General features: G+C 42.8%; 1 protein-coding gene across 1 annotated transcript; it reads right to left on the bottom strand.

Moving 5' to 3' along the window:
- Window positions 1-1,963: 1,963 nt before the first annotated feature.
- On the bottom strand, window positions 1,964-11,146 carry TMEM150B (transmembrane protein 150B). The gene is made up of 6 exons (XM_060783071.2): window positions 10,717-11,146; window positions 7,642-7,701; window positions 6,719-6,786; window positions 5,967-6,094; window positions 4,371-4,548; window positions 1,964-3,116 (listed from the first exon to the last, which is right to left on the bottom strand). Exons 1-6 carry the CDS (start codon window positions 10,845-10,847, stop codon window positions 2,917-2,919), a joined length of 765 nt encoding a protein of 254 aa, XP_060639054.2. The 5' UTR covers window positions 10,848-11,146; the 3' UTR covers window positions 1,964-2,916.
- Window positions 11,147-15,977: the final 4,831 nt, after the last annotated feature.

The following is a 15,977-nucleotide window of genomic DNA, read 5'->3' as shown; positions in this document are numbered from 1 at the left end:
CATCTGTTAATGGTTTGTACGTGGGGAAAATTGCCTTAATGCTCACACACACCATCACCAAAAGAAAAGCTGCTCTCTCTGGGTTACATTAGATGTGCAGGTGTCTGAATGAGGTTATTTATGCACAGGCAAGGAATGCTTGGATATATAAAAGAGACTATAGCTTTTGGAGGTCTGTAATGTGCTTGTGAGCAGATTCATGGGTATCTAAGGGTTTGGATTGAACACTAAGACAAGGGTGGGTGGCAGGTAGGGAAGGTGCTGGGTGTGACAAAGAATGGGATAAACTGTGGATATGGCACAAGCTGGGTTATTGCAATTGCTCTACTCCGAACAGAAAACGGAATATTGGTGAGCAGGAAAAGAGATTTAAAGATGGGCTCAAAGCCAACCTTAAAAACTCTGGTGTAGTATCTGAGAACTGGGAGCCCTGGCTCTTGATCGCTCCAGCTGGAGGTCAGCTGTGACCAACAGTGGTGTAGAATTTGAAAAGGCATGAATGAGGGTGAAAGAGAGAAACGTGCCAAGAGGAAGGTGCATCAAGCCAACCCCAACTGGGAGCGCCTTCCACCTGGAAACCAATGCCCTCACTGTGGGAGAACATGCAGGTCAAGAATAGGGCTCTACAGTCACCTACGTACCCACCGCCAGTACACCGATCTTGGAAGACAATCCTACTCAGACAAGGGATCGCCTAAGTAAGTACGCTGGGTGTGACAAAGAATGGGATGAACTGTGGATGTGGCACAAACTGGGTCACTGGTGCTCAGTATGTGTGAATTTGGATGTGTGTGTGTGTGTATGTAACTTGGAAAGAAAGCATATCTGAGGCATAGAGAGACTGGATCTTCAATATTGTAGGAACTGGTTCCATGTGACTCCTTCTTCCAGTGAAGGGAGAGACCATGGGAGAAAGCAAATGCTTTGGTGCCTTACTATGCAAAGGGGACCAGGGAAGAGCAACATCAACATGTGAAGGGACATAGAAAGGAATGACAAGGAAGAGATGTGACAGGGTTGTGACCAGTTCATACATAGTGAGCATTGGGAGCTCCATGTGTTTACAGCTGAGAGTCAAGGGGGCTTTGAACAAACACATAATTATGCCAGTTCAGAAAGAAAATGCAGAACACCCATGTAGATGGTGTACGTTACTAAAAAGTATAGTTGAACCATTGTGGGTAGGAATAAAAACTGAAGGGTGTGCACAGTAGAAGAAACAGCTGGATGAGAAAGGTCCTGGGTGCAGTGTATGTTGGATACTATACATTAAGAGTTTAGTATCTTCTCAATGTGCTTTGTCTTGGACTTTATTCTAATGCAGTGGTTCTCAACCTGTGGGTCCCCAGGTGTTTTGGCCTACAACTCCCAGAAATCCCAGCCAGTTTACCAGCTGTTAGGATTTCTGGGAGTTGAAGACTAAAACATCTGGGGACCCACAGGTTGAGAAACACTGTTCTAATGAAATGTGGAGGCATCAAGAGTGATATATTTTCGAGTCCTGAACACAAGATTCCAATTTGATCTCTCCCAGTTGGATCACTTCTGCAATATGATTAACTCTACCTTATTTGACCTGGTTTGGGGCAACAAATATGCTCCTCCATGAGCAGGATAGCAGTCTGCGACTTTCAGTTTATTAATGCTCTTCCCACGAAACAAATCAGATCGGACAAGAAAAATCCTATTATGATAAATAGTTAAAATCTGAGGTTTGCAGGAGGAGCCAATTTTTTCCCACTTGTGAAAGAAGTCAGGTTGAGGAAATCTTGGAAGAGAACACATAAAAAGAGGAGAGGCTCTGAATATAGCATCCATCCCTTTAAGGTAGGCATGGGCAAACTTTGGCCCTCCAGGTGTTTTGGACTTCAACTCCCACAATTCCTAACAGCCAGTAGGCTGTTAGGAATTGTGGGAGTTGGAGTCCAAAGCACATGGAGGGCCAAAGTTTGTCCATGTCCACTATATTGGGATAATTACACTCCATCTTTTATACTGAATGGGGAAGATTATGGAAACTATTTCTAAAGCAATGGAAGGACACACAAGAGTTGTTGACTTGACACAGCCAGGGCATTAAATGGACTGAAGGAATGCAAGACTGAAGGAGAAAGAGAGAATTTATGCACTTGTTTCAAGAGTGGGTTTCATGGCAACGTAACCATTGCTTCTACGCAGCAGCTTCAACGGATAACAATACTGTTTGTGGGTGCTTAGAGAGGTAAGTAAGAAAACACAACCACTCTTTTGGTAAACTGGTATAATGAATCTGAATGGACCAGATCATATCTGTAGCACCAAGATCCATTGAACTCAACCAAGCTGTGGAAAATAGGTTTTGTCCCATTCCTTCTCCACCTATACAACGTGATGAGTCCAAGTACTAGATGAGATAACCCCATCACATTTTGCATAAACTGTAAAGAATTACTAGGCCTCTATATGAGGTTTAAAAAAATCCAAGGCTGGTCCCATTGGCTGAGTTTTGTAACCAAGATTGTTTGGCCACATTTGTTTCTGACAGCAAAGGGAGCAAAACAACATAATTTAGGATGGGACAAGCGCCTCTTTGCTGACACCAACAAAAAATAAAATGGGCACTTAAAATACTGGCTTACAGAGGGCAGAAAGTGGTTCCGTCATTGGAAGAACATAGTTGAGTCTTACAATGATAGTTGGGAGTAATTTTGCTCCTTGGCAGAACTAACATGATCTGATAGAAGTCCCAGTTGGAAAGAGCTGGAGAAGAACACAGCTGGGCACATTTTCTATTCCTTCTCACTCATAACAGCTGATACTGCTTCGTCGGCACATGAAAAGTGAGAGGAAAGGAGGCATGACTCTTTCAACTAGAAATGGGAGCTCAGAGGTCCATCAATTTGGGGAGATTCCCAGAAAGCCTTTCTTCCCGTATAGTTAGAGCGCTAGAGTCTGTGTTGATGCCTGGATGTCTGGGGATTCCTGGTCCGCCCGTTGATGGTGCACATGGACCGAGCAGGTGCCAATGTGCCAGAAGTCCACTGCAAAGAGGCCAAAGAGCAGGAACAGGTCCATGGCTAGAGCCCATTCACAGTAGGCCGACTCGGAATCGAGTTTCAAATAAAAAAGTGAAACCGCTGGGATAAGAGTCAAGGAGAAGGACCAGGCAATGTTTGTCAGTTCTGAAACAGAATTGGTCATGGCTAGGAAGTGGCCAATGTTGGTGGCTCAAGGTTTTTTTGGTGATTGGGAAGGTCTTGTGAAATATGCCACTGGCAGGCTTCCCCATCCTAAATACCATAGCCATATAAAGATAGATAAAATAACAGTTCAAAATACAGTCAGCCATTCACATTTGGTGAAGCTAAGGGGAAATGAGTCCCATTGCTATGGGAAAAATGCAATTTAAAAAAAACACTGAGAGAACATCATTCTAGGAATCTCGAAGTCCTCCAATGAAACTCATCATCTGCAGGAAAGTGATTATAGGATCATGCTGTAGGAAAACAAATGCTAGAGAAATGTTTTATCTGGAGGAATCTCTAGGTCTTCCTGTGCAACTCTATAGCATAAGTTGACCATAGGGTCACACTGGATGACCTAAGGGTAAAGGTAAAGTCTAGACATTAAGTCTAGTCATGTACAACTCTGGGGATTGGTGCTCATCTCCATTTCTAAGCCGAAGAGCCAGCATTGTCCATAGACGCCTCTAAGGTGATGTGGCCGACATGAATGCATGGAGCACTGTTACCTTCCTACAGATGTGGTACCTATTGATCTCACATTTGCATGATTTTGAACTGCCAGGTTGGTAGGAGCTGGGGCTTGTTGACCTTTCAATCAACAAGTTCAGCAGCTCAGCGGTTTAACCCACTGCGCCACCAGGAGCTCCATTGGATGACCTAGAGAGACCAAATTAACTAAATTCACAGAAGTGAAATCCTCAAATGTGGAGGCCCGACTGTAACATGTTCATTTTTATATTTTTCTGGGAGCCAAATTATGCCAACCTTGACACCCTCTCCTACACCTTTGATTGCCCATGAATTATGTGAAACTGCTTGTTATCAAACTCTAGGTGTTTAATTTTCTCAGTTCCTTGCTTTTTCAGGTTATCTGAGAGGTCAAACCAACTATTAATTTTCACTCATCCCCTAGGACTAGTACCATATTTCTTTCCATTGGCTACTACTATTTCTTTCCTTCCTGAAAACTCTCAATGGGTTGACCAGTTATCACTTGCACACTGAGACGACCATTTTGAGTAGTACTGTCCTATGTCTATCTAACGCAGTGTTAATAACACAGATAATTCTAAATCTTGGCCAACAGTGAGTAGCCCATTCTTTCCCTCCACTTTCCCCAGTCTATAGATGCCATATTGAGGATACTGGCAATGAGGAAGGCCGAGCCGCAGAAGCTGAGGGAGAACCGAAGAGATGCAATCCACCGTCCTCCATGTCTTGGCTTCACTTGGTTGGTTAGAAAAGTCTGGATCCAGAAATAAAGGATTCCTACCACAAAAGCCAAGAAGGCCCCAAACAAATGAGTTTCCAGCTGGTTGTTTTGCTGGGAGTAGGGAGAAAGAAGAAAACACATCATAACACTGGAACATTTTCCCCATCAACACCATTCAGTGCTCAAATTATTGGATTTGTAGGATGTTCTCATTTGTTGTCAAGTCACATTCGACCTACTGCCCTATGAGAAGTCATTCACAGAAAAAGCCTCTCTCAACATCTGCCTCATTTAGTCTTTGCAGTTGGAAACCTCAGTGGTTAATCCCTTGTACTGGCAGAACTGCTGACCAAAAGGTCAGCAGTTCAAATCCAGGGAGCGGGGTGAGCTCCTGTCTATCATCTCCAGCTTCTCATGCAGGAACATGAGAGAAGCCTCCCACAGGATGATAAAACATCCGGGTGTCCCCTGGGCAGCGTCCTTGCAGACAGCCAATTCTCTCACACCAGAAGTGACTTGCAGTTTCTCAAATTGCTCCTGACACACAAAAAATAAGTTTTTGCAAAGATAGCTAGTTGTTGCTTTAAGTGCCTTTACATTAATTCCAAATTACTGCAATACTTTTTTAAAGTTTCCTTATCAAGATTTGCTTAATTGACATTTCCCAAGGCTTTTCTCTTAGGTTGAATGTGACTACATAGCCCAAAGGCACTCAATGGATTTCAATGGCTGAGCAGGGATTTGAATTCCTAGTTTGACATTCAAATCACCACAATCTATTGGCTCCCTAGAAACCGCAAGTTGCTTTTGGCATGAGGGAATTGGCTATTTGCAAGTACATTGACCAGGAGACTCCTGGATGTCTGATGTTTTACCGTCCTTGTAGGAGGCTGCTTCTCTCATGTCCCTGCATAGGGAGCTGGAGCTAACATAGGGAGCTCAACCCACTCTCTCCAGAATCGAACTGCTGACCTGTTGGGTCAGCAGTCCTGCTGGCACAAGGATTTTAACACTAAGCCACTGGAGGCTCCATTTATATAATTAAGCAATTATAAATAACTAGATTTATAAGCCCTTCTGAACCGCTAAAATAGCTTTTCTCCTATTGCCCCCAAAGAGGAAATGCATCACTGTTAAAACAGCAGCACCATACACACAATATGCACAGCTTCAGAAGGTATGCACTTTACAGGTAAAGAGGCTGATTTAAAAAACAATGGCTGTCATTTAAATAAAAAAAGCAATGCATTTTCTGTTGATGGGCAACTTCCTGCTCCATCCACACCTTCCTCTCTCTTCTTCCTCTGGCTATTTATCTTTAAACTTTACTCAGATCAGACAGCTCTTCAGTTGGTGTGAAGTATGAGATTGATATGTAAAAGAAGCCATTGTTCTCTTTAGTTCTAAGGCTAAAGTGGCACTCACAAAAGGAAGTGGTCATCCCCTACTCTGTCCTTGCAATTTGAGCAAGGTGCCCCTTACAATCCCTACTCAATTTAATTCTTGTCCCTCCATTAGCAACTTCTTACCTGGAAATTGCCCACCATGGATGCTCCAAGGGCACAGAATATGCCTAGAACGAGCCCAATTATATTTAAACGGGAGCGACAGCCATAATCCCGCACTTGTTGGTACTTTAAAAAGCAGATGACTACACCTGGAAGAGACATAAGTAATAATGACTTTACTCCATGAAATCTCTTAGCTTGGTACATTTAATGTTTTATCATCTAGGATGCTGTGAGTTTTCCGGGCTATATGGCCATGCTCCAGAAGCATTTTCTCCTGATCCAGTGATTCCGTCCATGAAAGACTTTGACAACACATTTAATCATTAATTCTATACACCCCTGGGTTACTCACATTTGTGCTATACCGTTGGCCCTCCATATCCATGCCTTCTTCTTCCACGGCTTGAAATTATTTAAAAAAATATTCCAAAAAGCAAACTTGGATATTTTCCCCCATTTAATATAAGGGACACCATTTTATATAATAGGACTTGAGCATCCAAAGATTTTGCTATCTATGGGGGATTTTGGCTCCAAACCCCAATGGTGCTCACTATATTCTATACCTATCTCCTGCTCTTTAAAGATACTACAACTTGCATAGTTTCACTTGGACTGAACTTTTCAGTTCTGGTGGATCTATGAGACTGGCTTTGTGAGACCATCTTGTTCCCAGTGATGTGAAAACTTCAGGCCAATTCCCCCATCAGTAGGAACTTAGGAAGTGTTTTTGGTAACAGATGGAATATGATATGAGATACTAGTCTTACCTAGAAATGATCCTGTATTAAGGACTTGACCAAATAGGCAGCTCTGGGGTGGGTATGCGCCGCAGGTGCTGAGGAGACACAAAGCAGGGTATTTCATAGCCCTTTAGTTTTTTTCTTCAAATTATACATCTGTAAGGCAGAACCGAAAGGTTGGCAGTTCGAATCCAGGGAGCGGGGTGAGCTCCCATTGTTAGCCCCAGCTTCTGCCAACCTAGCAGTTCGAAAATATGCTAATGTCAATGGTTCAAAGGTACCGCTTCGACAGGAAGGTAACAACGCTCCATGCAGTCATGCTGGCCACGTGACCTTGGAGGCATCTAAGGGCAATGCCGGCTTTTTGGCATAGAAATGTAGATGAGCACCACCTCCCAGAGTTGGGCACAACTAGACTTAATGTCAAGGGGAAAACTTTACCTTAAGGCTGCCTACAGGTCAGTTAAACTTTATAGACACCATTACAATAGACACCACATTCATTCCACAGACTATCAAATGGTCTTTGGAAACAAAGGCCCTTCCAGACAGTCTCTATATCCCAGAATCTGCTCCCAGATTTTCTGTTTATCCCAGATTATCTGGCAATGAGGACTCATATAATCCAATTTAAAGCAGAAAACATGTGATCAGATCATGAGATATAGGGCCTGTCTGGAAGGGCCCAGACTGCGTTACCAAATTTATTAAATTACAAAACATAAGCACATCTCCTAAGTATTTCATAAGATTGGGTCAATCACCCAAAAGGCTCTGATTCTAAAGGCAGCAAGCTGACTTCTTGAAGCAAAGGATGTTAAAGAATGGAAGATAACCCTGAACAAAGTCTAAGGTCAAGTAGTTTTTGTTTGTTTTTCCAGTTGTGTGTACGTAGGAATGCACACATCCATGCATTGCAGGTCTTTTTCAGAAACCCCTTCAAACTGTACCTGATATATGGAAATGCTTCTGTGATGTTTACGGAGCCATTTGCAACTGCCATGGCAAACCTGAGGAAACAAGAATCCCATTTGTGAGACATCTAGGTTGTCAAACCAAAATTCATTATTCCTAATAGACAGGTGGATTGATAGATACGTAGATCTGTTGATTGATTTGTCCTGTGACCATATCAACAATAAAAGACATAAGAAACAAAATACACAGACAAATAGACACTAATTACTATCCTAAAATTCCTCCAGTAGTGGACTAAAACAAATTAAAATGCAATAAAACTTGATTAAATAATAAGTTATTAATATGTGTTGTCAAAGGCTTTAACGGCTGGAATAACTGGGTTGCTGTGAGTTTTCTTGGCTGTATGACCCATGTTCCTGAAGCATTCTCTCCTGATGTTTCACCTGCAGGGGCAGCTCAACCCATTACGCAAAGTAAGCATTCGCAATATAGTTGATTTTGCCCAAGGGCGCTTTTGAGGCGCTCTTGGGGGGAAAATAGACCTTGACATATGTGAGTTGTAGTTACTGAGATGTATAGTTCACCTACAGTCAAAGAGCATTCTGAACTCCATCAATGATGGAATTGAACCAAATATGTCACACTCCCACGACGAACAGAAAATATATATCAGTGATTGGTTGGGGGATACTGTTTGCTTACCATTTAAAATTACCTAGGGCTGCCTCTGTTCACCTGCATCTATGGCAGGCATCTTCAGAGATTGTGATGTCTGTTGGAAACTAAGGCAAATGGGGTTTATATATCTGTGGAATGTCCAGGATGGGAAAAAGAACTCTTGTCTGTTGGAAGCAAGTGTGAATGTTGCCATTGGCCACCTTGATTAGCACTGAATGGCCTTGCAACTTCAAAGCGTGGCTGCTTCCTGCCTGGAGGAATCCTTTGTTGGGAGGTATTAGCTGGCCCTGATTGTTTCTTGTCTGGATTTCCCCTGTTTTTTGAGTGTTGCTCTTTATTTACTGTTATGATTTTAGAGTTTTTTTTAATACTGGTACCCAGATATTGTTCATTTTCATGGTTTTTGCCTTTCTGCTGAAATTGTCCACATGCTTGTGAATTTCAGTGGCTTCTCTGTGTTGTCTGACATGGCTTTGAAGCTGCAAAACAATCCTAATCAAGGTGGCCAATTACAACATTCACACCTGCCTTAAGCAGACAAGAGTTCTTTCTCCCACTCTGGACATTCCACAGATATATAAACCTCATTTGCCTAGTTTCCAAAAGACCTCACAACCTCTGAGGATGCCTGCCATATACATTGGGTGAAATGTCAGGAGAGAATGCTTCTGGAACATGACCAGAAAAAGCCTGGAAAACTCACAGCAACCCATTTATTTGTAATAAGTTGACATGGTACTGTTACACTCCTGACATGGGGGGGGGGGGGGGGGGAAGCCCAATACTAAGCTGATCTTCAGAATCAGTTTTCTTGCAAAGACAGAACCTTGGAGATGTCTTTCCTACTTTCCTTAAAAGACAGAAGGCCCTACCACACCTCACTAATATAGTGCTATCGGTCCACTTTAACAGCCATGACAACAAGTCTGGAGTTTTTAGTTTAGTGATGCCCTAGAGCAGTTTTTCTCATCCTTCCTAAAGCCGTGACCCCGTAATACAGTTCCTCATGTTGTGGTGACCCCTAACCATAAAATTATTTTCATTGCTACTTCATAACTGTAATTTTGCTAATGTTACAAATTCCAGTGTAAATATCTGATATGCAGGATGTATTTTCATTCACTGGACCAAATTTGGCACAAATACCCAATTTGCCCAAATTTGAATACTGGTGGGGTTGGAGGGGGGGTTGATTTTTGTCATTTGGGAGTTGTACTTGCTGGGATTTATAGTTCACCTACAATCAAAGAGCATTCTGAACTTCACCAACAATGGAATTGAACACACATGACCAACAGAAAATACTACAAAGGGTTTGGTGGGCAATGATCTTGAATTTTGGAGTTGTCGTTCACCTACATCCAGAGAGCACTGTGGACTCAAACAATGATGGATGAATGCTCAATATGCCCAAATGTGAAACGTGATGGAGTTTGGGAAAAATAGACCTTGACATTTGGGAGTTGTAGTTACTGGGATTTATAGTTCACCTACAATCAAAGAGGATTCTGAACCCCACCAATGATTGAATTAGGCCAAGCTTCCCACAGAGAACCTCTATGACCAACAGGAAATACTGTATTTTCTGAAGGTCATTGGTGACCCCTGACACCCCCTCATGACCCCTCTAGGGGTCCAACCCCCGGGTTGAGAAACACTGCCCTAAAGCTCTCTGGCTAAAATTGCCAAATACCCCTTCTAAACTACAAATCTATATTTCCCATTTAGAGTTGAAATATGAAATTTAAAGACAGCCAGGGTTCAAATCTCAGCTTGGTCCAGGCATGGGCAAACTTTGTCCCTACAGGTGTTTTGGACTTCAACTCCCACAATTCCTAACAGCCTCAGGCCCATTCCTTTTCCCCCTCAGCCGCTTAAGCGGCTGAAGGGGAAAAGGAATGGGCCTGAGGCTGTTAGGAACTGTGGGAATTGGAGTCCAAAACACCTGTAGGGACAAAGTTTACCCATACCTGGGTTGGCCATAGGAACCCACTGGGTTAGTTTCTTTGCCTTAGAGGACAGCAAGAGTCAAACAAAATCCTGCAAGAAAACCTTTTGACAGGTTCAGAAATGACTTGAAGGCACATACCAATAACACATAGTGAAAAATGTGTTCATTTTTCATTAATCACATAGTGAAAAATGAAATTGCTGCTTTACATCAGATGGAGTCTTTAAAGAATTATCCCTGTGGTGGATAACTGGGAGCACTTCTCTCATGCAACAGGAAAGAGAGGCTATTCCCTCACCTGGGAAGCATCAGGGATGGAACGCAAGGCCTTGATGAGTGCAAAACATGGGCTCTGTCCCTGCACTCTTCTCCACCAGCATCCACCAACCTGATCTGAGCAGGCATCTCCCTGACTCGGCCAGCTTCAAGCCATAACCATTCCTCCCCAAAGCCTCCAGGTCCCATCATGACTCACACGACCCAGAAGCCGATGATCCCGCCTGCGGCCAGTAGCACAGGAAGCAGAACCCAAAGCCACATGGTCCCAGGAGACCTAAAAAATGTGAAAAATTCAAGGAGATCATCAAGAAAAGCCTTGGGAGCCATGCATCCCTGGCCCAATGGGCTGAAGCCAAAAAGAGGGTAGGAAGGATGCTGGGTTTTTGTATTCTAGTCTCCCATGATGACAGGAAGGGCTGCATTGAGCCTGGAGTGGTGGATTTCGTCTTTCTTTTCTTGCTTGCTTGCTTTTTCGACCTTCTCCTTTTGGAAATAAAGCACAGGCAATTGTGTTATGTGCCCAACCCAGCCTGGAGGGATTCCTTGGCTAAGTCCATGGAGAAAGTATTTTCCACACTCTCCTTAGGAGGTGTCCTTTTGTTTTTCTCCCAAAAGTTCCTGCCTTGCCCTGGGTTGTTGGAATGTAAGGCAAGAGAAAAAGCTAAGGTATACTTATCAACTTTCCCAGCCACGCCTCTCCTCCCCAACCGCCAGTCAAACCAATTTGGAGCTCCTGACAGTAATTAAAGCAAAATACTCATTCCCCAGCAATGTCTACAACAGAGGTTGCAGAACGGCTAGTCCTTCACCAGTAGCCAGACTGCAACTCCCATCAACTCTAGAGATCATAGTCAGGAATGCTGGGAGATTAATCTATTCACACTTGGAAGACCTAACATGATTGGGGACCTACATAGGGCTTTATGACCTTCCAGCTATAGTAGGACTATCACTCCAAGAAGCCTTTACCCAATGCAATAAGTAATAATAATAATAATAATAATAATAAGTATAATAATAATAAGTAAAGATCGAACTGCAAAGACTCTGGCACAAGCCAGACAAGGTGGTCCTAGTGATCGGGACACTGGGTACAGTGCCTAAAGACCTTGGCCTGCACTTAAACACAGTCGGTGCTGACAAAATTACCATCTGCCAGCTGCAAAGGGCCTCCTTACTGGGATCTGCACACATTATTCGCCGATACATCACACAGTCCTAGACACTTGGGAAGTGTCCGACATGTGATCCAATGCAAAGCCAGCAGAGTGACATTGTTTGCTGTGGACTCATCTTGTTGTGTTTCAAATAATAATAATAATAATAATAATAATAATAATAATAATAATAATAATAAATCACACAGTTCCAGATGCTTGGGAAGTGTTCGACTTGTGATTTTGTGATACAAAATCCAGCATCTCATTTGCTGTGACATGGTTTTGTGTCAGTAAAATAATAAGTATTGTTATTATTATTATTACTATTATTATTACCCAATGCAGGATGCATCTGGATTGTAGAATGAATGCAGTTTGACACCACTTTAACTGCTATGGCTAAATCCCTTCAAATCATTAAAATTGTAATTTGGCAGAGAAGGCTAAAGATGTTGCAAACTACAGTTCCCACAATTCCAAGGCGTGGCTGTTAAGGTGATGTATTAATTCTACAATGTAGATTAATAGTTCTCAACCTTCTTAATGCCGCAGTTCCTTAATACAGTTCCTCTTGTTGTGGTGACCCCCAACCATAACATTGTTTTTGCTGCTACATCATAACTGTAATTTTGCTACTGTTGTGAATCGTAATGTAAATATCTGATATGCAGGATGTATTTTCATTCAGTAGACCAAATATGGCACAAATACTATGAGGTTGGGGGGGGGGGTGATTTTGTCATTTGGGAGTTGTAGTTGCTGCGATTTATAGTTCCCCTACAATCAAAGAGTTTTCTGAATGCCACTAACGATAGAATTGAACCAAACTTGGCACATAGAACACCCATGATCAACAGAAAATACTGGAAGGGTTTGATGGGCATTGACCTTGAGTTTTGGAGTTGTAGTTCACCTATATTCATAGAGCACTGTGGACTCAAACAATGATGGATCTGGACGAAACTTGGCACAAATTCTCAATGTGTTCAAATGTGAACACTGGTAGAGTTTGAGGAAAATAGACCTGACATTTTGGAGTTGTAGTTGCTGGGATTTATAATTCACCTACAATCAAAGAGCATTTTGAACTCCACCAGCGATAGAATTGGGCCAAACTTCCCATACAGAACCCCCATGACAAACAGAAAATACTGTATTTTCTGATGGTCTTTGGTGACCCCTCTGACACACCTCTTGCAACCTCCCAGGGGTCCTGACCCCCAGATTGAGAAATGCTGATGTAGATGCACCAGGGTCTCTTATTTTGATCCAAGCAAAGCTAAGACTTTCTGTTTTCCCGATAGTCAATAGTGAAGTATACTGGAAAGAGCAATCCAACCAAATTTGGAGAGGCCCCTTCCAGACTGCCCTTATAGCCCAAGATCTAATCTCAGATTATCTGCTTATCCCAGATTACCTGCCAGTGGAGACTCATATTCTGGCTCATCTTTTCTCTCTGAACGTATCTGCTAAGATTGTCTGGAGAGGCCCTGCTCTCTGTCTCACCTCCTTCACATGGTTGATGGAGACGAGGGACAGGGCCTTCTGAGTGGTAGCCCCTTGGGTATGGAACTCCTTCCCAGTGAAATCAGGTCAGTCCCCTTCTTCCTGACCTTGAGAAAGAAATTGAAGACTGTCTTTGGGTAGAAATACAGAGCAATAAGAGAAGAGGGAATATGTGCAGTCTTGACTGGAATGGCCTTGATTACAATTACAGATTGTTTGGTTTTAATAATTGGTATTAATGTTTATATGGTTTTTAATGTTATATTTTAATGTGTATGTTTATTTTATTATTTGTTGTTGATAAGGCATAAAATTGTTGCCTATTGTAAGTTCGCTTTAAGTCCCCTTCAGAGTAAGAAAGACAGGCTACAAATGCGGTAAATAAAAGTAAATATAATCCAGTTTAAAGCAAATAATCTGGGATCAGATCCTGGGAGAAAGGGCAGTGTAGAAGGAGCCAGAGTTGGAGTCCCACCCAGTAAACAGAATGCCCTGTAGTTTGGACAGACTTTGCTGCCTCTGAAGATGGGAAATGGCAAAAGTCAGGTTTCCATTATGGAACCAGCAAAAGCTGGGGTTTCTTGCTGATCTCTCAGGCAGAGAGTTTGGTCATCAGAAATTGTGGTCCAACTTTTTCGATCTAGACAATAAAAGGGATTTTCCTCACCCTGATGTGATCGGCAAGCAGTGCCTCTTGTTCAGGAACACACCTTTCTCTCCAGCAAGTAGAAAGTGTTGTGTGCCAGGACGGTACCGTCCAATATAATGCTCATTACTCCTGATATCGGGCAAAGGGCATTGTGCCATTCACATGGGACTTTTGTCCTCACAGAGTGCTGTTTAGGGAGGAGTATTTAGCATTCTCTGCCAGGGAGACTCTGGCTGGATTGACACTACTCCATATCTCAGGATCTGATCCTAGATTATAATATCTACTTTGGATTATATAAATCTACACTGCCAGATAATCTGGGATAAGAAGATAATCTGACATTAGATCCTGGGATATTGCCTACCTGCATGACCGCATCTCCGTCTACGAACCCACGCATTCACTTTGGTCATCTGGAGAGGCCCTGCTCGTGATCCCGCCTGCGTCGCAAGCGCGCTTGGTGGGGACTCGAGACAGGGCCTTTTCTGTGGTGGCCCCCCGACTCTAGAACGCCCTCCCAAAAGATCTTAGACAGGCCCCTACATTGGCAGTCTTCAGAAAGAACTTGAAGACCTGGCTGTTCCGATGTGCCTTCTCAGATTAGGAATCTCCAATACCAAGTCCTAGAAGCACTTTAGTAGAACTAAGATTGCTGCACACCGCACACTGCACTTACTTATAATCCTACATACCTCCTGCCACATCAGCACTTTTAATCTTGTACCCATTACTCTGGCCTGGCCCAGTTTTATAGTGTCTTGATGTATTGTTTATTGTTGTTGTTTATACTGCTTAACTGTTTTTAATTTGCTTTAGGTATTGCATTGTTGTATTGTGTTTTGAGGCCTTGGCCTATGTAAGCCGCATCGAGTCCTTCGGGAGATGCTAGCGGGGTACAAATAAAGTTATTATAATATAATAATAATAATTGAGCCATGTAGATCCATCCTCAGTGCCTCACCAAGTGCTAACTGTAGGATCTCATAGGGTGTAGCCATAGTTGTATAGCGTAAATGATTCCTGATCCAAATGTTACATTTTGATTTTTTTTTCATGTCAGGAGCTACTTGAGAAACTGCAAGTTGTTTCTGGTGTGAGAGAATTGGCTATCTGCAAGGACGTTGCCCAGGGGACGCTTGGATGTTTTCCCATCTAAGAAGCTGGAGCTAACAGATGGGAGCTCACTCCACTCCCCAGATTCAAACTGCTGACCTTTCAGTCAGAAGTCCTGCCGGCACAAGGGTTTAACCCACTGTGCCACCGAGGTCTCCTACATTTGGACTACTGGCTGTCAACTTGGATCCACAAATCCTGTTTGATTTCAGCTCCCAGAAGCCCCAGACAATTTGACCACTGGGCAAAGGTTCTGGGAAATGCAGTCCAACAAAGTTCTGCAGAGGCTTGTTTTATGCATCCCTGATCTAGGAACCAAAAACAGGATGGGAGTCACTTGGCTCTCTTAATGTTTTAGAACTACAACTTCTGAGCCATGACAGTTAAATTGGTGTCAAACTGCATTAATTCTTCGGTGTAGATGCTTCCTAGGTTGCTAGGCATACTAACCATACCTTACAACTATTCTGATTTGGCACGGATAGTCCCAATTGATCCTCTGTCGTCCCACTTTTTCAAATGTCTTTTAAAATGCCCCAGTTTTTCTCTTCCTTCCCCTTCACTCTCAGGCCCCTTCCACACAACTGAATAAAATCCCACATTATCTGCTTTGAACTGGAATATATGGCAGTGTGGACTCAGATAACCCAGGGCTGTTCCACACAGTCCTATACATCAGATTATCAAGGCAGAAAACCCACATTATCTGAGTGTGGACTCAGATAACCAAGTTCAAAGCAGATCATGTGGGATTTTCCACCTTGATATTCTGGGATATAGAGCTGTGTGGAAGGGCCTTTAGTTTACTTGCTGCAAACTGAATTAAAAAGATTTTGAATTCATCCCACTCAGACAGAAGAGGAGTCCAAATCTTGCCCTTCCCAGTAGACTCCTGCAAAAGCAAACTGCTGCAGCCTCTCTTACCTTCATCATTAATAACTTTGCTATTTTGACCACAAACTGATGTTGGTTGTATGGCTACACAATGTCCCAAGTTTTCATCTGTAAAATGCTGGAGGATGTGGA

The sequence above is a fragment of the Anolis sagrei genome, chromosome 6 (genome assembly GCF_037176765.1).
Source record: "Anolis sagrei isolate rAnoSag1 chromosome 6, rAnoSag1.mat, whole genome shotgun sequence".
NCBI classification, from domain to species: Eukaryota; Metazoa; Chordata; class Lepidosauria; order Squamata; family Dactyloidae; genus Anolis; species Anolis sagrei.
The sequence above is the reverse complement of the archived record's forward strand: the minus strand, read 5'-3'. Positions and strand labels throughout refer to the sequence as shown.